At 42.8% G+C, this 21,339-nt stretch overlaps 4 protein-coding genes across 4 annotated transcripts in view; 3 read left to right on the top strand and 1 right to left on the bottom strand.

Moving 5' to 3' along the window:
* Positions 1–217: 217 nt before the first annotated feature.
* rpgrb (retinitis pigmentosa GTPase regulator b) lies at positions 218–10,234 on the top strand. Its single transcript, XM_042706360.1, has 14 exons — positions 218–350; positions 835–960; positions 1,144–1,236; positions 1,714–1,776; positions 2,192–2,350; positions 2,520–2,669; positions 3,270–3,428; positions 3,804–3,959; positions 4,362–4,486; positions 5,078–5,263; positions 5,498–5,687; positions 6,046–6,149; positions 6,484–6,543; positions 6,966–10,234. The coding sequence occupies exons 1-14, from the start codon at positions 320–322 to the stop codon at positions 9,612–9,614; spliced, it is 4,251 nt and encodes a 1,416-aa protein (XP_042562294.1). The 5' UTR covers positions 218–319; the 3' UTR covers positions 9,615–10,234.
* Positions 10,235–10,330: 96 nt separating this feature from the next.
* On the top strand, positions 10,331–12,800 carry LOC122131710 (neurofilament medium polypeptide-like). Its single transcript, XM_042706358.1, has 4 exons — positions 10,331–11,221; positions 11,423–11,561; positions 11,678–11,904; positions 12,077–12,800. The coding sequence occupies exons 1-4, from the start codon at positions 11,117–11,119 to the stop codon at positions 12,263–12,265; spliced, it is 660 nt and encodes a 219-aa protein (XP_042562292.1). The 5' UTR covers positions 10,331–11,116; the 3' UTR covers positions 12,266–12,800.
* A 164-nt stretch (positions 12,801–12,964) lies between these two features.
* Positions 12,965–15,941, top strand: dynlt3 (dynein light chain Tctex-type 3). The gene is made up of 5 exons (XM_042706359.1): positions 12,965–13,109; positions 13,915–13,956; positions 14,345–14,468; positions 14,563–14,640; positions 15,117–15,941. The coding sequence occupies exons 1-5, from the start codon at positions 13,083–13,085 to the stop codon at positions 15,191–15,193; spliced, it is 348 nt and encodes a 115-aa protein (XP_042562293.1). The 5' UTR covers positions 12,965–13,082; the 3' UTR covers positions 15,194–15,941.
* Positions 15,942–15,948: 7 nt separating this feature from the next.
* Positions 15,949–21,339, bottom strand: part of LOC122131709 (cytochrome b-245 heavy chain) — a 7,099-nt gene continuing 1,708 nt past the window's right edge. Inside the window, exons 4-13 of the mRNA XM_042706357.1 lie at positions 21,318–21,339; positions 20,771–20,919; positions 19,893–20,074; positions 19,560–19,689; positions 19,371–19,463; positions 18,959–19,212; positions 18,225–18,387; positions 17,752–17,898; positions 17,408–17,532; positions 15,949–17,256 (exon numbers count right to left, since the gene is read on the bottom strand). The exon at positions 21,318–21,339 is cut by the window's right edge and continues 63 nt beyond it. Coding sequence (XP_042562291.1) covers positions 17,139–17,256; positions 17,408–17,532; positions 17,752–17,898; positions 18,225–18,387; positions 18,959–19,212; positions 19,371–19,463; positions 19,560–19,689; positions 19,893–20,074; positions 20,771–20,919; positions 21,318–21,339 — 1,383 coding nt within the window. The 3' untranslated portion in view covers positions 15,949–17,138. The remainder of the gene's footprint in view (positions 17,257–17,407; positions 17,533–17,751; positions 17,899–18,224; positions 18,388–18,958; positions 19,213–19,370; positions 19,464–19,559; positions 19,690–19,892; positions 20,075–20,770; positions 20,920–21,317) is intronic.

Below are 21,339 nucleotides of genomic sequence, written 5' to 3'. Positions count from 1 at the left end.
GGTTGTTAAGTCAAATTAACTTCAATATACTGTAATTTCTTCACGTGATGTGACTAGATGTGATTTTTATCACACAGACGGTCCTCATATCTATTAATTATCATTTTCTCCGGTTTGCATTAGCACCTCTCACGTTCACGCGATAAACAGCGAACATGGCAAGCTCTTAGGTTGACGGTTGCCATAGGCGAAGGTATGTTTACTTCCGGGTCGCTTCCCGACCAAAACAGTGCGCGGCAGCCCTTTATTTTGGGCAGGGTAGCTAGTGAACACAATCACAGCAACCTGTAGTGTAAGCTGATTAACGGCAGCCTGAAAGATGGCCGGGGAGACGGAGGACGAAATACCTGGTAATATACTGACTGCATTCACGCAATGTTACGTTTTGCTTTGTGCTGATATTTCACTATCAGTAGCTAATTATTGCAAACTGATCGCCTGTTCCGCTAGCCTATTTGCTTCTAATAAACTAACTTAGCTTGAGACAGCAAACGAACAAAATCAAGCTTCCTCGCGATGGTTGAATTTGACATTTTACGCAAGTATGTCCTGTAACGAGAGTCTAGGTTAGACAAATGTTGATTGTTATTCAATTTAGGTTAACATCTGTAATCAGTAATATCGGCTGTCATTGTTATTTAGCACTGAACAATCGCAAGGATAACATTACACATCTCCAACATTGTCTGATCATCCGTGCCAATGACCGTAAAATATATGTATTCTACGGTCATTGATCCATGATATTCATATGAGCCTTAATTAGTTGGTAATTGTTAGGATGTCTTCTCATCTCGCCATTGAATTTTTGTATGCTTTAATTTTCTGGTCTAGAATCAGGTGCTGTGTTCACCTTCGGAAAAAGTAAATTCGCCGACAACGTTCCTAGTAGATTTTGGCTGAAGAATGACACACCCTCCCGAATATGTTGTGGAGATGAGCACACAGCACTCATCACAGGTGACGTCATGTATCTTTACATCTTGGATGTGGATTTGTCAAAATGATGTATACATAGAAAATGCTGAGGTCCTTGTATTCATTCAAATAGGCTTCATCATCTCCAGACCAGTGCATGAACACAACATTGTACGATTGTTGCCTGCCAATTTACACAACAGAATTTCTCCCCTTCTGATTCAGAAAAAGGAAAGCTCTTTATGTTCGGCAGTAATAACTGGGGACAGCTTGGTTTTGGAACTAAGACCTCTGTGACTAAGCCTACTTGTGTGAAAGGTACACCATCATCTATTCATGTCTCAAAATAGAATACTATTGTTTTGCTTGTCTGCCATAGCCAGCTGTGTCAGGACCGTTGAGATACTGCAGTACACAGTTAATTTGGTTGAGAGCAGTCAATATTTTCCCCTATGTTCTCGGAATATAAAGCCTGCCAATGAACCACTGAAAGATATTAAGACAAAGACACAGATTTGCTATTTACCTAATCCCAATCTGGAGGTCCCCATAATCTTGCATAATCTCCAGAGCCAAAGCAACAGTGATGGGGCATTGCACACAGTATCTTCACAGCCCAGATTGTAGCCAGGTCATGGTCTAAATAATTTATGTTTGGAGTCATATTCACAGGGACACAATTTTGAGTATTGTCAGTAGTACTTTACTTGCCTTTTCTTTCACTTTCATTCATTCATAAATATATTTTCCCTATTTTGGTGCATAACAGTAGTAATTGTCTTTTTTTTTTTTTAGCTTTGAAGACAGAAAAAGTGAAGCTGGCTGCTTGTGGAAGGAATCACACACTTGTTTACACAAGTGAGTAGTGGATCTGGAACACCGGGAACCTTATTTGCTCCAGGGAAACTGAAATGTATACAATAGTGGCATCTTTAGAGCCTTTGTTCACATATGGTTATCTTAAGGGAAAACATTTCACAGTATATTTGAAAGTCAGTTTGTGTCTAAGTTGCATATAGTTGCCACTGCAACATTCAGTTGTTGTTCTGTGTGCATTCTCTCTGGAATATTTTCCCTTTTGTCCTTTTGTTACCTGTTAATTGACTCCTGTTTGACATTGCGCACACAGACACACACATCATTTTATGTAAAATAGCAACAAATTGTCAATATTTTCCCAGCATTCAGTAGGAGTGAGTAGCTAGTGCAGTATCGATGTCCATATTCAGAAGAGTTTCGAGGTGGTGTAATTCTGTTCTATATTTGCCTGTAGCCCAGGGGAATGTCTATGCAACTGGTGGCAACAACGAGGGCCAGCTTGGCCTTGGGGACTATGAAGAAAGAAGTACCTTCCAATTGGTGGACTTCTCTAACAAGCAAGGGCCAGTCAAAATGCTTGCAGCAGGTTCCAACACTTCAGCGGCTCTCACACGTAAGATTATCATTTGGTACATTTCCAGGTATGCTTGTTTGTGTAGATATTAATTCATATTCATAAGCAGCAAACTACTTGTAGCCAATGCATGTTAAGTTGTAGTCTATGAATGATTGAAAAAAAAAATTCCCCCCATGACCATTTGTATTGATATTTCTGACTGCAGAGGATGGGACGCTATACGTGTGGGGTGACAACACTGAGGGCCAGATTGGTTTGGGAAAAGAGAGCAGCTCTGTGAGACCGCAGGAGTTGTCTGTTGGACGGCCTGTTGCCTGGGTGGCCTGTGGATACTACCACTCTGCCTTAGTTACCGGTAGGACTTCCTCTTCCTGAACCTCTTGGCCTTGTTGACACTGTATTTCTGTATTTGTATTTTTTTTAGTGAGCTTACAAGTTGGGCTTTGGTTACAGAAGGGTTTCTTTTTTTTTCATTTTAACTATCTATCTGTAATTATGTATTGCAGTTGAAGTCTTACATACAGGAGTCTTTTTATGTATTTAAAAAAGGAAATATTAACATCTCCTTTATCTCCTCCCATGTTTTTATGGCATCTTCTTTAATACTATTACCTGCCATTCTAAGACACTTATTAACTATCTGAATTAACTTAAGGTATTTGATCCTAAAGGTATCTTCAATGTTTTTCTCATATTTTAGCTGGCTATTGGTTGCATAATTAAACTGAAATATGCTTGCATTGTATACTCATTGAATCCTAATACACTATACTTTACTGTGCTATTGGATTATATAAAGATACAACCAGCATACCTTCAGAACCTTGACAATAGCTGGATGATTGCAAGAGCTGTACCTCCACTGACGACCAGCGTTGTGAAACGTCTCTTCTCTTTGAGCTCCCAGGACCCACTGGGCTGAGTCCTAACAGATTGGCATGCTCTCTTTTTACAGTTGATGGGCAGCTTTACACGTTTGGGGAGAGGGACAGTGGGAAGCTGGGTCTGCCCACCAACAAGCTGGCCAATCACAGGGTCCCCCAGCTGGTGGAGGGCATCACGGACAGAGTGGTCCAGGTGGCGTGTGGCGGAGGACACACAGTGGCTCTCACAGGTGGGAGGGATGCTGGGGATGGGGCTGCTCCCAGGTCACCACAGTGCAACAGCAGTCTCTGGAGTACAGACCAAGGAGGAAATGAACAGCAGAACAGCTCAGTCACACCATTCATTATGTCAAGTGCTGCTTCTATTAAAAATTTAAAAAAAAAAAAACATCTGTTGACATAGATTTAGTTTTAAGCATGTATTTTAAGGTGTCTAAAACAAAACACATAATTCACTTGACAGAAACTCTTAAAAAGTAATTTCATCAATCACAGTAGTCAAAATGTAGTAGTCAAAATGATGTGATGACTATTAGCGTAGACATCTGGGGTTGTGTTGACCTACACTTTTGCTAGTGAAGACACTCTGTTTTACTGTGTTGCAGAGGATTGCCTGTACACATTCGGCTTGGGCCAGTTTGGGCAGCTTGGCCACGGAACCTTCGTCTTTGAGTCTCGGTTACCCCGTGCTGTGGATCATTTCCGCAAGGGTCGAGTCCGACATGTTTCATGTGGGGAGAACCACACAGCAGTGATCACAGGTTGGAGGCCATTGCATAGAACACTTAGAACATATTCTGCTGATTCTGAGTTAAGAATTCAGAGTGAGTTTTTTTAATTAAGTCGATATTAAAACTTTAAATGGAATGGAGAATGTTTCTTTACACTACATTTTTTTTCCTTTAGAGGTCCCATTTGGAAAATGAATGCTATTACAGGTCCACTTAGAACCATAAATGTGTTATTTATAATCCTTAAGGGATCTTTGGTGTAGCCTCAGGACCCAGGAGAGGTACTGAAATGAGCCTGAAAGGCTTCCTCCATGAAGACAAGCCAAAGAACTCTTTACTGCTCCCTACCTTTTTATTCCCTTAATGTATGCACAGATCATGAAAAACAAAGAAAGCATTTAGCTAACAAATCCTTTTTGTGTGGGGCTGTAGAGTGTGGCCTTCTGTACACGTTTGGAGATGGCCGACATGGGAAGCTGGGGCTTGGAGAGGAGAACTTCACCAACCAGTTCAAGCCGACCCTGTGCCCCCGATTCCTGAAGTACTACATAGAAGCTGTATGTTCCTTCAGTACTACATAGAAGCTGTATGTTCCTTCAGTACTACATAGAAGCTGTATGTTCCTTCAGTACTACATAGAAGCTGTATGTTCCTTCAGTACTACATAGAAGCTGTATGTTCCTTCAGTACTACATAGAAGCTGTATGTTCCTTCAGTACTACATAGAAGCTGTATGTTTCTTCAGTACTACATAGAAGCTGTATGTTCCTTCAGTACTACATAGAAGCTGTATGTTTCTTCAGTACTACATAGAAGCTGTATGTTTCTTCGGTACTACATAGAAGCTGTATGTTCCTTCAGTACTACATAGAAGCTGTATGTTTCTTAAGTACTACATAGAAGCTGTATGTTCCTTCAGTACTACATAGAAGCTGTATGTTTCTTCAGTACTACATAGAAGCTGTATGTTCCTTCAGTACTACATAGAAGCTGTATGTTCCTTCAGTACTACATAGAAGCTGTATGTTCCCTGTGGTGCTTTTGGCAGAATTATCTTTTTGTTAAAAACCATAATAGAATGTGTGAATGTCTAATGTTGTGTGTGTGTCTGTGTTTGTGTGTACATGCTTGTGTCTGTGATTGAACAGGTTACATGTGGAGGCTGTCATATGCTTGTGTTTGCCAAATCCCGAGTGAAAGAGGAAGTGACCTTGGAGGAAGATGATGTGACTGAGGACTTCTGGGAGAAACCCTACACGGAGTTGCTGGGCGACACCATGGGGTCAGCCACCCTCCAAAGGAGCATCTCTGCTCGGGTCCGGCGCAGAGAAAGGGTAGGCACCCGAGACCCCTACCATCTGCACTGGCACTGTAGTACTAACTGTAATACAATAGCACATTTGTCGATTTTGACTATACGTATAAAAGTCCTAATCACTGACCCACACTGTAGCTCCATGCTTATTATCTGTTATATAAACCAGTGCTAACCATAGAATTAGAAAGCGCAGAATAGACGGAAGCAATATTCTGCTTTATTTGTTGGTCTTTTGTTGGTCATCTTTCAGGAGAGATCCCCTGAGCAGTTTGGGCTGATGTTCCGCACCCTTCCCCCGCTCTCGTCGGGCTTCCTCAACACTACCTCTCTACCTGTGCCCAGTCAGACCCTGCCACCCAGGCTGCAGCCCGTTGACCTGCAGGATCGAAACGACCTGAACCGTGGTCGTGCCAAAAAGAATGGCCTATCAACCAGAATAGGTAACCTCAAAGAACTATGATTCGACTTGGTTCATTTATTTTTTCTTCGTTTTAAAGGGTGTACTCACTAATGTAAAAATGTTTTATTATTACATACTGCAAGGCTTTGAATGTGACAATGAATGTTATGTGATTGATTATATTTCATTAATCACTGTTATTATTACTCTATATTCTTTTTTTATCAAATATTTTTGTAAGTTGCTTTGGACAAAAGCGTACCTAAGCTAACTTACCAAATACCTAAACTATAACTACATAAATATATATGATATATACTTCCGTTTTTGGTTGTTTTTACTTAATGTAAACGTAATGCTTCAATAGTGATTGAAGTTTGTTTCTTCTGATTTGACAGGAAAGGTAAAAAAGTCCCAAGAGAAGAAAAGTTCTTCAGTCGAAGCTGGAGATGACGGTGAAAGTGTTAAAGATTTGGGTGAAACCACTGACATACTAAATGTTGTAAGTAGCCAACATTTCAACATCCTTTTGATATCAAGGCAGTTAACCGTTAATCTAGAAGGTTTCTTTTGCTGTTCAACTCAATTTTTCATATCAGCTTGCATATGCTGATTTCATGTTTAGTAACACAAAGATATATATGATCACTTGAATGTAAATGCAATTCAATTTGTGCAATGAAAGTTTCATGTAGTACCATGTCTAGTATCATGGAGATACTGTATGTGCTTTTGTAAATTAATTTCACTACAATGTCAGATATGAAGTAAAAAGCAGTTGTTTTGGGAGGGATCAGAGCATGAAGCACATGATCACTTGTCTTGTCCCTCTGCAGACTCATATGATGAAGATGGATCCCAGTGATCAGTCGCTGACCTTGTCTCCTGTGCATAAGGTAAGACCCACCACTGAAATGGAAATAAGTAGGTCCCTGCTTGGATTCGTTTTTTGAAGGAATAGACCATAGGTTTATGAAGTACGGTGATCAATGAGTTAGAGATACAACACAATTCTGAAAAATCAACCAAAAGCAGTAACTATTAATGACACTAATTACTGATAAGTGACTGATGAACTGACTGGAGAATTAATTTCTCAGGGAGCGAAAGTCACTGAATAGGGTAGGGTTCCACTGTTCATCCTTTGCTGCCTTGCGGTACTGCCTTTGATCCTCCCTCTCTTGTTTTTCTGATTTTCGGTTTTGCTGACTTGCATCTTTTTGTTTGCCTTCCAGCATTCATCACCTTCTCTGCATGTTCACTCATTTCTCTAACACTTTCCCTCTTTTTATCCTCTGCTGTCTGGCGCCGGGATTAGAAGAAAGTTAAGCTTGTGAAAAAGCATGGTAAGGCTCCATCTGAGAGAAGCGATGAGGTCACCCCCAAACGGGCTCTGCCCACAGAGTTACTTAAGTCCTCCAGTTCTAGGTCCCTGTTGTCTGACAGCTCAGTAGGCAGTAGGAGCTCACCGCACAGGGCCCCTCAGACACGTGGCAGTGGAAAAGAGAATGTTCTCGTACCCATGGCAGAGCCTAGGTCTAGGGCAGAAATTGGCAAGAGCAAAAAGCCAGTGGAGGACATTAACAGGGTGGGTGTTCAGACAAAGTCCTCAAAGGTGAAAGGTCAACCTATTGAGATGACCAAACCTGTGAAATCTGCAACAGCTAAATCTGTGGTCGCTGAAACCAAAGGTGAAGAACTTAGCCAGGAAGATGAGAGTGAGGCAGGAATCAAACCTTCCACCAAAGATCTGACAAAGCTTTACAAAGACAAAAGTCAGTCACTGAAAAAGAGGAGTGCGGCAGGGGAAGCTGCTGGAAAGATGGTAGGTGGCAAGGGTCTGTTGACACCAGAGCCAGTTCAAGTAAAAAACAAATCCTCTGGAGTCAAAGAAGCTCCCAAAGCAAAGGGCCCTCCCAAAGTTACAGTAGTGAAGTCTAAACCAAGTGACGTGGAAACCAAGGCCCCAAAAGTGAACAGTAAACCAGTAAGGGTTCAGAGTAAGCCTCCAGAAGGTAAGGCCAAGTCGGCTAAAAGGACATCTGAAAGAGACTCTGAAAGTCCCAGGAAGGAGGATCTTAAAGGCAGTGAAAAACCTGGATTGGTCAAGAAGCTTGACCAATCAGACCAGCGACAGATTCCTGCATTGCTCCCTGAAGGAGGTAAACGGACCACTAAGGCCAAGCCTGAGGGCAAGGGTCCAATCGTAGTAGCTGAAGCTGGTCGCGCAACTGGTGGGGAGAAATCGAAGCTTGCCGCTAGTTGGGACAAGCCATTCGAGCTGGAACCTGAGCCCAAGACGTCCCCAAGTGGGACACTATCCGCTGTGTCCTCCTTTATCCAGGACATGGAACTGGAGAGTGCAGCCAACCTGGTGAAGACTGTGGCAAGCATCCAGCTCTTCTCCAGGCTTGAGGACAGTGGCTCATCCCTGTCCAGCCCTCAGAGGAGACCCACGATGGAGAGGTTCACCAAGCAGAGGCCGGTCTCCTCAGCGTCCTCCAAGAGCCAGGAGGAGTCCAGCACTGCCCAGCCCGGCAGGAGGACAGCTGTTACCATCAGTGTCAGACCTGAGCCAGGGAGCTCAGATGAAGAGGAGCCCGACTCGGAGCAGAGAGAGAGGGGGAGCAGCGGGCAGAAGGAAGGGGAGGAATCCAGAGATGAAACAGAAGAGGAGGGAGAGACTACAGAGGGGGAGGAAGATGAAAGCCAGGAAGGGACTGACAGCAGGGGAAGAGCGCAGGGCTCCGTGAGAAGTGGGGCACAGACCAGAAGTGATACGGGAGAGAGCGGGACTCGCGTTGATGTTACTGACGATGATGATGATGATGATGATGATAAGGAGGAACCATCCGACACCACCCTCGGAGGGTTAACAGACGCAGAGGAGAGTGAGATGAGGGGGGAGAGTAAGACTGCAACAAGCCAGGAAGAGGAAGATGACACAGTCAGTGCAGGAAAGAGTGAGAGTGCATTAGCAGAGGAAGACGAAGAGGAGGGAGAGGAGGAAGAAGAGGATGAGAAATCAGAGAGTGGGGTAATGGAGGGAGGAAGTGAAGATGTTGATCAGGTAGAAGGAGAGGAAGATGAGGAGGAGGATGAGGATGAAGAAGAAGAGGGACAGGAGAGTGAAAGTAAGTTAGTTGAGGAGGACGAGGAGAGCAAAAGTGAATCAAGCAACCAAAGGGACGAATCAGAGTCAGAGGAGTCAGAAGAAGTGGATGAAGATGAAGAGGAGGAGGATGGGGAGGATGAAGAGGAAGAGGTGACCACAGAAGCAGAAAGTGAAGGGCACGAGGAAGAGGAATCTGCAGAGGAAGACAGTAAGAGCGAAGCTGGGGATAGTGAAGTTGAGGGGGAAAGCGGAGAAGAGGAGGGCAGCGCAGAGGATGAGGAGGAGAGTGAGGAAGAGGATGAGGCCGAGAGCGAAGAGAACGAAAGCGAGGTGGAACAAGAGGAGAGTGAAGATGAACAGGAAGAGAGTGGAGGGGATGAGGAGAGTGAAGCAGATGAGGAAGAGGAGGAGGAGGAGGAGGATAAAAGTGAAGAAGAGGAGGAGGAGGGGGAAAGTGAAGAAGAAGAGGAGGAGGCAGAGGACAAAGAGGAGGGTGGGGAGGAGGAAGAAGAAGAAAGTGGGGGTGAAGAGGGGGAAGAAGGGGAGGAGGAAGAAGAGGAGGAGGCAGGGGAGGAAGAAGAGGAAGGAGAGGAGGAAGATGATAAAGAAGGTAGCTTAGAAGCTGAGAATGAGGAGGAAGAAGAGGAGGAAGAAGAAAAAGAAATAAAACCAAAGGGGACAATCCAAAAACAGCGAAAGGCTACCAAACCAGATGCCAAACAGACTAGGTTGACGGCGTCGGCCAAGGGCAGGCCACGCTCAAGGAGAAAGCAGTCAGATGTTGGGTCACAAGAGTCCCAGCAATCCCAGTTCTGGGAGGACGTCCTTCCTCAGTACCTTAATCTGAAATAACCTTCCTTCTATACCAGTGGCCTGTTTTGATTTACTCTTTTTCACCAGATCTCTTACATGCTCACCCACATGCTACATGCCTGTCTTCTCTGTTACTCACGCTATATGCCTTTGTTGCCTCTGTTTTCTGTTTCTCTGCTTTGCCATGATTATTTTTCCTCTTATTTATATTTTCCTACAGCAAGGCTTTAAAAAAGGGTTTGTGTCAGTAATGAATTGAAGTAGACGTATGCAATACATGATCATATTACATTGGCAAAGGTAATTGAATGGAATCACCGGTCCTGGTTGTATGGTTGTATGGTTGTTGTATAACCATCCCATTAAACACTATTCAGTTAAGTTAAATAGTTGAGGGTAAAGATGCGCACAGCTGTCTAGGGTAAAATATCTATTCATACGTAGTATACAAAAACCACTTCCACATACACATACAAAATACACACAATAATCTTGTAAATACTGAGGAACTCGCAATTTGTTTCTTTTCTTTTTGGATATTGAATCAAATAAGCATACCTTCTATGAAGGCAAACCATCTCAGATCTCATATATCCCGTGCCTATTGACTTTTGTTTGGTTTTGAATGTCTGTCTTAAATAAATTCTATTTGATTTTTATCTTGTGTTTCGAATTCACCTTACACCTTGCAAACTTAATAGTCTAATGGTATTTATTTTAAAGAACTAAGTTAACAAATGTTAATATATCGACAAATGTTCCTTTCTGCACACAACAGACCACAGCCACCTCACATCTCCACCGTCTCTTTCAACACTTCAACTCTGACAATACATTTAACATCATGGCCAATTAGTATTAGTAGAATTGCTTCATCACAGCAGATAAAACCAAGTAGAAAACAAGTAGAAAAACCAAACATTCAGGAGGAAAACTGGTGTAAGTCTGTGCTTTGGGGAATAACACTGTAAAGCTAGCTTTCAAGACAGATTCAAGGATTACCAGGGATTGCAACATCTCTCCATTCAACATCTCACATGCACATGCCACATGCACAGTAACAGTTCTTCAAAGACACAGTTTCATAAAAGGATCTGTCCAAATGGCAGGTGAGATTATGCTTTTTACCTAGCACCCTGTCAGATTAGATTGCACCATAGAGTCCTTAGTTTCTTAATTGTGTTGTCTTGTGCACTAGAGTAGCATATCACTAGTAATCAGATCAGAAGGTCAGTCTTTGTAGTTGCCCCACCTTTCACCTGGGACGGCTAACTTCAACCACTGATCGAAGCTCCTATGCTAAATAGCTAATCCTAAGGAATCCTGTTGTTTTGAATGTGTGTTTGTGTTTTGTGTCTTCCCCCCTCTAGTTATGCTTATATGGTGTCTCTAGTCCACACACATCTAAATCTGAACTCTAAATTGGTCTTCTCATACAGGACTTTGTAGGCAAAGCCTCACAGGAAACCAGTGAGACAGAGGAGACTAATCAAAATGAAGATGAGGATGGAGAAGATGAACATGATGAAGGTGTTGAAGAAATGGAGGGCAGTGAGGAAGAGGAAGGGAATGGTGAAGAAAAGGAGGAGAAGGATCAAAAGAGGGATGCAGAGCCAGACGAAAGCCTCAACACCTCATCACTTAAGGTTAGCGCAAAGGCCTTCCTATGCCCTCACTAAGACATGAGACATATCCTGAGCCCTTATATGCTCTTAGAAAAGAACTGTTGCGGACTGACGTTGGTAACTCAAATTTCAGGTCTGTAAGGGGGAAATTGACGAAAATTCTAACATTGCTTCTAACTTTCAAAGTAGATGGAATAACGAGCATCATTTGTCATTTCCCAGGAAGCGGAGGTAGAAAAAGAGGAGATGGTCCTAGATGATGCTGTTAAAGGTGTGTTGATCCCAGATGGTGCTGTTAAAGGTGTGTTGGTCCCAGATGGTGCTGTTAAAGGTGTGTTGGTCCAAGATGGTGCTGTTAAAGGTGTGTTGATCGTAGATGGTGCTGTTAAATGTATGTTGGCCACTTTTACAAGGTGGAAATGAGGATGTGTCATTCTAAGAGGGTTCTAAGAGGACATGTTTTTTCTCATGTCCTAGAGTCTGAAGAGAAACCAGAACCACAGCCTCAGACAGAGGAGAAGCTCGAGTCCACCAAACAGCCTCAGACAGAGGAGAAGCTCGAGTCCACCAAACAGCCTCCGACAGAGGAGAAGCTCGAGTCCATCAAACAGCCTCAGACAGAGGAGAAGCTCGAGTCCACCAAACAGCCTCAGACTGTGAAGGAGGAGGAAAAATCAAGGGGCGTCTTTGGATCAAACAGAAGGGTATGCTCAAACACCGAGAGCTCAGGAAATACAACCAACACCCATTACAGCCGAATGAAAAAGCTAACCCTAGTAAAAGTCTTCAACAAACAGGTTTAAGTCTTGACCTGAGCCTTTGTGTTTAGTTATTAGCCTGTTACGCTAACATAAATACTGCCATGTCTGTCTGCAGCGATCTCTGTTCCAACGGCCGCAGGCAGAGGAGAAGGTGGAGGGCTCAACGGAGAGCACTTCACCGGGGAAGCAGATCGTTGAGGGCTCCTCTGTGTCTGAACAGGGCGTAGGAGATGCCGGGCGCGGCATCAGCAGCGAGACCCAGCAAGGCAAAAAAGGACGTTCAGCCACCTGCACGCTCCTCTAATGATCCTCAAAGGGGCGACTGGGATGAACATCGGGAGCTTACATACCAATACCGAGTGTTACAAACCTACAAGATGACCACTAACTTTATTTTCTGATTCTTTATTAAAAGTCACTGATTGTGTTTCATCCATATTCTGTCAATGAGGGTATCTTTTAATTCCTAAATGTATGTACGTATGTTCTCATATGGATTGCAATTGATCAGTATGGAACTGAAACCTGAAAAGACATAATAATTTGCTGTGGTGTACTCTAGATTTGTATTTTAGGTGTGTCTGTAATGTGTTTTTTTTTGTCTGTGTGTGCATGCGTTTTGGAGAGTGGTTTATATTCTTATAACAAATGTATATTTTCATATAATTATTATTTATGCTGGATAAACTGCACACTTGCACTTTACAAAGTTTGTATTCAAAAGAACACTTGAGATTTAGGGATTTGTAACTGGATGTGAAAAACCATTCTGTAACAGTTTACTGTTTTGTACTTTGTACTGTTTTGTACTACAGTAAACAAACGTGGGGGATCCCTAACGCCTTGTGCTTATCCTTTCCCCGTTAAGGTTTGGCCCTGGAGATATTGTGAAGACTGAGGTTGTACAGATTTTGTCATCTGTTAGCGATGTTTAACCTTGGCCAGTAGAGGGCAATGTTGCCAAGTGCGTTGCTTTCGCTTGTGGTAGAGCTTGAAACTCGTCGGCTTGACTGAGGAGCTAACAACAGGAAACTGGTCTTGATTCGGTTGAGACCGATAGAGAAGACGTTGCTGGAAGGTTTACTAACCTACATTGATCATTTAATCTGCCAGTGGGAAATATGGAGGAATACCATCCTGGTGACGAGGTAAATGCCACTTAAGCATGCATAAAGTATCATATTGTTTTGAAGTCATAAATCAGGGCGAGTATAACGTTAGTTGTCGCCAATGAACACAAAACCGATAAGCGGGCAAGCTAGCATTTAGCTAAGGATGCTACTTGCTCAAAAACAGCAAGTTAGACAGTCATTTTTGTCAGCAATGTTGGTGTAAAACTTACGTACAGTAACAGTATAATTACTTATTGTGGGTAGTTTTACTTTTGTTATTTAAGAAGAACACCTGAAACTTAACAAAAGGATGATAGTGGGTGTGGTCAGGGTCTCTGATGCAACGACTGTCAAATCTGGCTTGCTGTCTAGTTAGCTAGCATAACTAGCATATTTAGCTAATACAGTACCAACTTTGTAATGACTAAGGTCATCAAACCCTGTCGATTGGTCATGTCGTAGCATATGCTACATAAAGGAAGTAAGGTTGGGTTAAATTACGGTCGAACAAGGAGTCAGCTGCTTATACGATATACAGTATGATTTTACAAGACCCTTATCCGTTACCATATCATGCTACGAGAGTAAGAACAGTGTCCATTAATTAAGTGATGAGACCGGTCTCTTGGCTCCAGGCCTCCAAGGTTCAATTGAAATGATTTAGCTGGGAAATTAACTTACATCTACATACAAAGCCTGTTGAGTAGCATATAAATATAAGGCATTGCTCCTGAACAGTAGGTTCAGAAGTTGTGTTGTATCAAAGCTCGACAGACCAAAGGTTGGTACACAGATAATGTAGGTCACACTCAGTTTCTCTCTTTGAATGTTCTTCTGACAGGTGGCCTTCAACCCTGATGAAGCAAGCAACTCCGTGAAAGAGGTAATCCCAGTTCTATTAAAGGGACTGCCTCATTCTTTCTTTTATTTCCGTATCTCTCTTGTCATGCCCTGTCAAGGGACAACGGATGAAAACTAGCTAACCTAGCTAATTCCGGTGCATTTACATTTTTTTGGGAAATGTTTATCAATGTACACTGTCCCTTTTCAAATAAACGCACACAATATGCAGCCAGAAAGATGGCTGAATTACATGGGTAATGTTTGAGCAAAACCGAGAACAAAGTGCTCAGCTCCTGCTCATAAGCTAAATACCCTCAGGTGCCTAAGATTCAACTATGTATGCTACCCTTGTTCAGTTCTGTTTCCTTTTTTTATTAAATCAGATGATTGCTGATGCATAACAGCAAATGTTTTTGTCTTGTTCTCAGTGCATTGAGGGGATCATTGGAGGGGTAGACTACAGCCAGAACAAAGTGAACCAGTGGACGGCCACCATCGTGGAGCATTCCCTCACACAACTGGTCAAGCAGGGGAAGCCCTTCAAATACATTGGTAGGGCAAATACAGACAACGCTGATTGTAGTGGTAGGCTGTCAGTGGATGTAGTGCATCATCACTAATACAATTGTGTCCTGTTTTGGTGCAGTGAACTGTGCTGTCATGCAGAAGAGTGGCGCTGGTCTTCACACTGCCAGCTCTTGTTACTGGGACACAACTACTGATGGTCAGTGTTTCGCAATTATCCAAAACTCTCTCTCTCTCTCTTTCTCTCTCTCTCTCTCTCCTCTCTCTTTTTTCTCTCTTTCTCTCCTCTCTCTTTCTCACTCACTCACACACACACACACAAACACACACACACACACACACACATTAACACATTGTTGTATGTGTGAAATTGAAGAAGCAATTATTTGAAGCAAAATATTGAATTGTTTGGAGATGTAACTAAAACGCTGTCACAGCATGATGTGTGTTTATGGAGTTCTGCAGATTGTTGGTATATTTCAGTTGTTTTGATCATACAAATGAAAAGAATGAACCATCACGGCTTCTGGAATATGGGATTGTACTGTTTGGTTAAAAGGACCCAGTTAACAGTGGAACACGCAAGCCTCCTAGAAAGTTCAGGAAGGAAGTTGAACAATTCTTGCTACATCAGTTAATCCCCATGCCTGACGGTGCTTGTTTTGCCCCCTGCAGGCAGCTGCACGGTGAGATGGGAGAACCGCACCATGTACTGCGTGGTCAGTGTGTTCGCCGTGGCCGTGGCCCTCTAACCACCCTGGCCAGCCATAACACATGCCTGAGAGCGACGGAGACCAACACGCACACAGACACAAGGGGAGCAAACACCAACGCTTTCAACAGTTGGCTGTTCAGCTGAACAATGTTCAGTGTCTGGCGACACTCCACAGACTGACACACAACACAACACAACACAACCCCCCCTCCCCCCCTGGAAGATGCCATTTCTTTTGTGCGTCCTCCGCAGCTGATCGTACAGTACATGACATTGCTGCAGTGCTTGTCTTTCATGCTAGTGTACAGTAACCATGGCAGTTATTATTTAAACTCTGGGGTGTGGGGACGTTTTGCTGACTTCTTGCTTAGCACATATGCGATGGCCAATATGTATATTACTTTAATAGAGGGATTTATTCAGTTTGAAGTGTAACTTGTGTTGTTGCTTTTTGAAGTTTAGATGCAGAGAGGAAAGGTGCAAATCTAATTTATTCATGACTCACCCCTAAGACTTTAACTCATGTCATTTAAGCCTTTATGAAATACCAACGGCACAAATGCTTGAGTAAAAAAAAATGCAAAACGATAGTGGTAAAATTGACAAGGAAATACAAAACCGTGGGGATTTCACCGCCCCAACCCTTCTTCCTCTTATTTTTGCCCTTGGAAATGTATGTATTTGACCACCTCATCATTGAATAACCTGTTTTGGTTTGTAAACAAACTCATCATGTCAAACTCAGTTCAAGTGACACATTATGTAAAATAAAAGATCTCTGTAAATTCTCTGTTATTTTTATTGTCCAAGAGTAATTTTATTGTTTAACTGCAAATATCCTGTTCATCCTGATCCCAAAAGCAAAGCTAAAATAGAGATGGACCACTTATTTCACAAATTATAACAACAATGAAACCATTTAATCAAAACAGAATTGTAACATCAGTCATTATCCTTGCTGTGCTTGTTTTGAACTCTATGCAGTTGGTATGCCACACTTCACTAAACTCACCAGTGCACACAGGGTAAAGACGGGACAAGAATAGAAGTGAAATTCAAAAAAGAGGAACAATGCTATGAGCCAATTGAGCGGACTTTCCACCAGTACAAGCAGAAGGAATGAAACAGGTAGCCAGTAGCTACTGTGGTGGAGAGAATTTCACAACGTTTGTGTAATGAGGCTGTTTTTTATATTTCACAACAATGGTGAAAGAAAAGCATCAGCCGTGAGAATTTCCTTTATGCATTAATTTCTTTGCATGTGCAAATTCATTTATTTCCTTTTTACACCTTAATAGTAAAGCAAAATATTTAGAAAATGCCCAAAAGTGGGGTTCGGATACGTATGAATACATGTATGCACAAGCAGATTGAGACATTGGAATAATAAGACATTGTGTAAAATGAGTTACTATGTTATTTACACGTTACTAAATGCATGTGAATAGTTGTAACAGAAAACATAATTGAAATGTTTGTGGACAGTGATTGAGTACATTACAGTTCAAAGCTCACAGCTCCAACATCATAGACCGATATCTTGAACCCACAATTCATAAAGTGCTTAATAATTCCAAGCTCTTAACATTTTTATCAGTGTTGCATTTGACACTCAACTGTAACAATTAGCTCAGTGAAGCCTTTGCGTCTGTCACTTTATCTTTCAAGTAAATCTGGCTGATGTTGATTTATAACACTTTGAATGCTTTCATGCACACATCAACTATTACGCAAGTAGGACTTCCGTGTGCTGTCCTTAGCATTAAAGGTCCAATAATTCAAGGTATTTATCTTTTCAGTATAGCTACTCGGACTCGTGCTCTATTTCCCTGACCTGTTAAAAGCCTTCAAATCAAATCCAATCAAACTTCAGACCAAGAGGCAACACAATGCGCTTCAAGAGCCTCGACAACCACTGACTTATTTTGCCGATATCTTTCACAGCACTGACATGTCTGAAGCAGCAAAGGAAGAAAAGGATCTCAGAAATTCTCCTTGTTGAAGATGAACGTGACCGAAGACTCAGAGTTGGACTTGCATTGATTCTCCAGGGTCTTAGCCAGAGCCGGTGGGCCGCACAGGAACACACCCACTTTTGATCTATTCAAAAGAAAAGAAGAAAAAGAAAAGAAAAGAAGCTGTCAGAGGGGAACCCCACCCTCCTATGCATCAATACCATATACTGAGCCTGGATATCAGTTCGTGCTATTTCTTTATCTGCAAGGAAGGTGTGCCACATTGCTGAACATACTCTGGATGATTTGCCCCAATCGCACGGAACTCGTCGACCCAGATGGGTTTTCCATATTTGGTCTTCTGCTTTAGGCCAGTGATGGGATCATTCTCAGCCTCGTGTTGACCCCAGAAGTAAGCGGCCTGCAGGGAGACACGTCCAACAGCCATAAAACACATGACTCACATATGATTCCCTGATTAGCAGGAATTCAGGAAAGACTGCTTGTAGTTGAACATTAACAGAATGACAGACGCATAAACAAATGGAAATGATTCTTGGGAAAAACACTTTTCTTCCTTTAAGGAAACCGAGCCCAGATACCCCAGATAACACCAGGGGGGAGAACACTGATTCCTGACCTCTGATTCCTGCCACCTGGTGAGGTAGATGTTGAGGCTGAGGAAGTCCCCCATGCCCTTCTCCACCATCTGGCCCTCCAGGCTCTGCAGCAGGTCAGCGAACCACTCAAAAGCCTGCGTCTCTGGGCACAGCCAGTAGAAGTAGATCTGCAGAGAGAGGTTCATGGCAAGCAGCATTAAATGGGGCAAGATCTGGTGTAAGCAGTGCGTAAGGGCTGCTTCAATACTAGGTAGGCACCGGAGATCTAATTTGGTAATCGTTTGGTAAAGCAGTGTTGTAAAAGCAAGATTAGGGAGGTAGGGTTACAAACACTGTCTTTACAAGTGTTTGCACCCCCCCATTTTTTTACTACTGTGAGGCGCATTGTGTTACCTCCTGTTATGAAATGCTCCGTACAAATAAAGTTTGATTTGATTTGATAGGAATACGTTTTAAAGTGTATATGTTTATGAGAATGTGGAAAAATGCTCACCTTCTTTGTGAAGACGTTAGTGTTGTTTTGGACATGTTTGTACCACACAGATTTCAGGATGGACGCAAAAGGGGTGACTCCGATCCCAGCACCCACGAGCATAACCACCTCATACTGGAAAACATCTTCACTCGCAGTCCCAAATGGTCCATCCACTGCAATCCTTGAAACAGAGAGAAATACACACATTACTTGCCATTGGTTCTTTGTAAGTTAACAAAAGCCATTCGGAAAACAAAAGACTTATTATGAAAGTGACAGAATTTCATGTCTCACTGAAATTGCAAAAACACTGTTCCTCTTTTTAGGCAAAAGGTCTAAACTTTCCCATATTTGCTAATAATGGCAGGAAACACAACACTGACTTAAATGAATAGTAGTCAATGTTCCCAAAGGTCCATTACTCATTCCACTTGATTCATTGATTTAACATTTAGAAAAAAAAAAGCTGAAACCCAATAATCAATTTCCATGCCCCACATTAGCTAGTCGTTGCTATGGAACCCAACTGTTTTCGACAGTTATTTATAGTTGTTCACTGATCCTCAAGCTGCAAGTCCCTTTCCACATACCCATTATTTCTCCAAATGGTTCAATTTAATAGATAACACTTATGAATATTTTGTCATTTAGAACATACTTTCCCCCAGACTGGCACTGCCTTGAAGGTAACCCTCTTTACGCTATCAGCCCTGGCATGGACCTGTGACCAAAGTCGTTGCTAAGGGCCTTACTTGGGCATTTTCCAGGCCTCCTGGAATTCGTTCTTGTCCCCTCCACAGGCTTTGAGCAGGCCCTCAGTCCAGTCACCCACAATGCGGACGTGGGCGCTGAAGTGGTCCTCCTCCGGGGCCGACGTGAGGGTGAAGGGGTGCCACTCCAGCTGCGAGACAGATGGACACTGGAGGAAGACATACTGGCCCACCTCCATCTTGAAGCCCTTCTGCCTCATCTGCAGCTCCAGCGTTTTGGATGGGTGCATGACCACCTACAGCAGGAGCAGAGGAGAGGAGAGGAGAGGACCACGGGGTAAAGCATCTGTCATCTCTTCTCAGTCTTGCTTCAACACATTTTGGATAAAAGGAGCATTATAAGGAACTACTTTGTATCATGCTGCCATTTTTATGGGCTACAAAATGGGCTGACCTTTGTGATGACCACCTTCTGTTGTGAGCGGCAGAATCGTACAATCCTTTCACACAGGTAGAGAAACATAGGCCCCACCACCCATTTCCATGTCTAAAAAAGGAAGATAAAAAATTGTTTATAAATAAAAAACAAATAAATACATTTGACTTCTCTATAATCAGAGATCTGAGTGAAACTTCCTCTCACCCCTGGGGGATTTCCAGCAAACTGAGGCTCGGGGCAGGATAGATTTCGTCCCCATTTTTCAAAGAGTTTAGCACATTTGATGGGGTCATGCTTGTCCAGATCAGCTAAGGGTTGGCCACGTACAATGCGTCTTTTCCAAAACAACAGAAATGTCACGTTACCTTCATGGTTCTGTTGGCTCATGAGACAGTCAGTATACCTCATTATACATTCAAAACTCTTTTTTAACTGAACTTCTTCTCAAAATGATTTACTGCATTAGAACCAACATATATCCATTTGAATTGAACATTCCCTGCTATGGGGGATGTGTATGTGTAGGTGTACACTCACCCTACTCCATGCAGAACTAGACCGATGAAGAACACCACAAAGAGGTGATGGGTGAACCAGAACACCTCAAAGTATGACCTCCGGATGACCTCCATGGAAGAGGTGATGATCAGGATGAGGGCTAAGGTGATGACCACTCCCGTCAGGCCAGCAATGGTGGTGAACATCACATAGGTTGGATTCTGGGAGATGCAATACAAACAAAGAGATACTCACGATTCCCCCAAACCAGTGAAACACATCACCAGTCTCCCCTCACAATCAGACCAGACTTTTTAGAGTGTCGTCAGAATGCAGGCCTACGGTGATTAATGGTACCGGGAATGACAGGTTCATCACCTGCTGGTATCTGCATTATAAATCACCATGATGAGAGGCTCTTGTATTGGAATGCTGCTCTTCTACGCTATTTATGGATTTTGCTATCATGGCGGTGGGAGTTGGGGGGTGGGGGGTGGGGGGAGGGTATCAAAGCACCATGGCAACAGCATATGGACACAGCATGATTACACAACCATAACAGCACACTGATGCACCAGACTGTGGGTTGGCCATGCGCTCATGTTGGTCATCCTCAGCTTCCTCTGAATATAAAATTGTTCTTGTTCCTCTCTCTGGCCCGTCACCTACCAACAGGGTTGTGGTCAGCACTTCCCCTCCCCTCCACAGCTCTTACAGTCTCAGACAACAGGCACTTATATTATCACTTATTACATGACAGGCATGAGCTGTACAAACCATTATTGTTCAATAGTTATCAGTTTCATAGCATGCTTGGCCAAGGAAGGTTTGATTATGTATATCTATAGCCTATGTATAGCTCCTCGGTAGAACTCAATGTTTTTACGTTTTCTAAAATATTAATCATTTCTACTCACAGTTCCATTGCTGCGAATAGGGTTGATGTAGGAGTGGTTGTCCCCATTGCCAATCTGTGAGAGCACGTAAGGGAGCTGGCTGCTGTTCCCTAACAGCTGGGCGTCCATGAACCGCTCAAAGTTAAACAAGTGGGCAATGATGTGGACCGCTGTCAGCAGTCATCAAAGAGAAAGGACACAGTTATCACAGACTTACTGGATCTGTTTTCATTCCATGCTGAAGGCCGATCTTTAGTGGATTATAGACTAGATTAAAGATTATGTTATGTGTAAATACTGCAAATGGTCATGACATCCACCTTACACACAAGTGTTTGTTTGCATATCAGAGATTAGAAAAAAACACTTTGATGAGTTTGCATGTTTCACAGTGTATACTATTTGGTAAGAAGGTAACAGAAAATATGAAAGGGTACCAGTTACCAATTACAATAATCACAAATCATTTAAGGAAGCATCCAGTTTTACAAACAAACAAAAGTGTATACTGTTTTAAGCATGCCTTTTGCTTGGGAATGGCTCAGAATGGGATGCTGCTCAGGGTTACCTGTGTGAAAGGCGATCATGTA

The sequence above is a fragment of the Clupea harengus genome, unplaced genomic scaffold (assembly GCF_900700415.2).
Source record: "Clupea harengus unplaced genomic scaffold, Ch_v2.0.2, whole genome shotgun sequence".
Classification (NCBI taxonomy): Eukaryota; Metazoa; Chordata; class Actinopteri; order Clupeiformes; family Clupeidae; genus Clupea; species Clupea harengus.
Note: the sequence above shows the minus strand (reverse complement) of the source record. Positions and strands in the feature narration are given on the sequence as shown.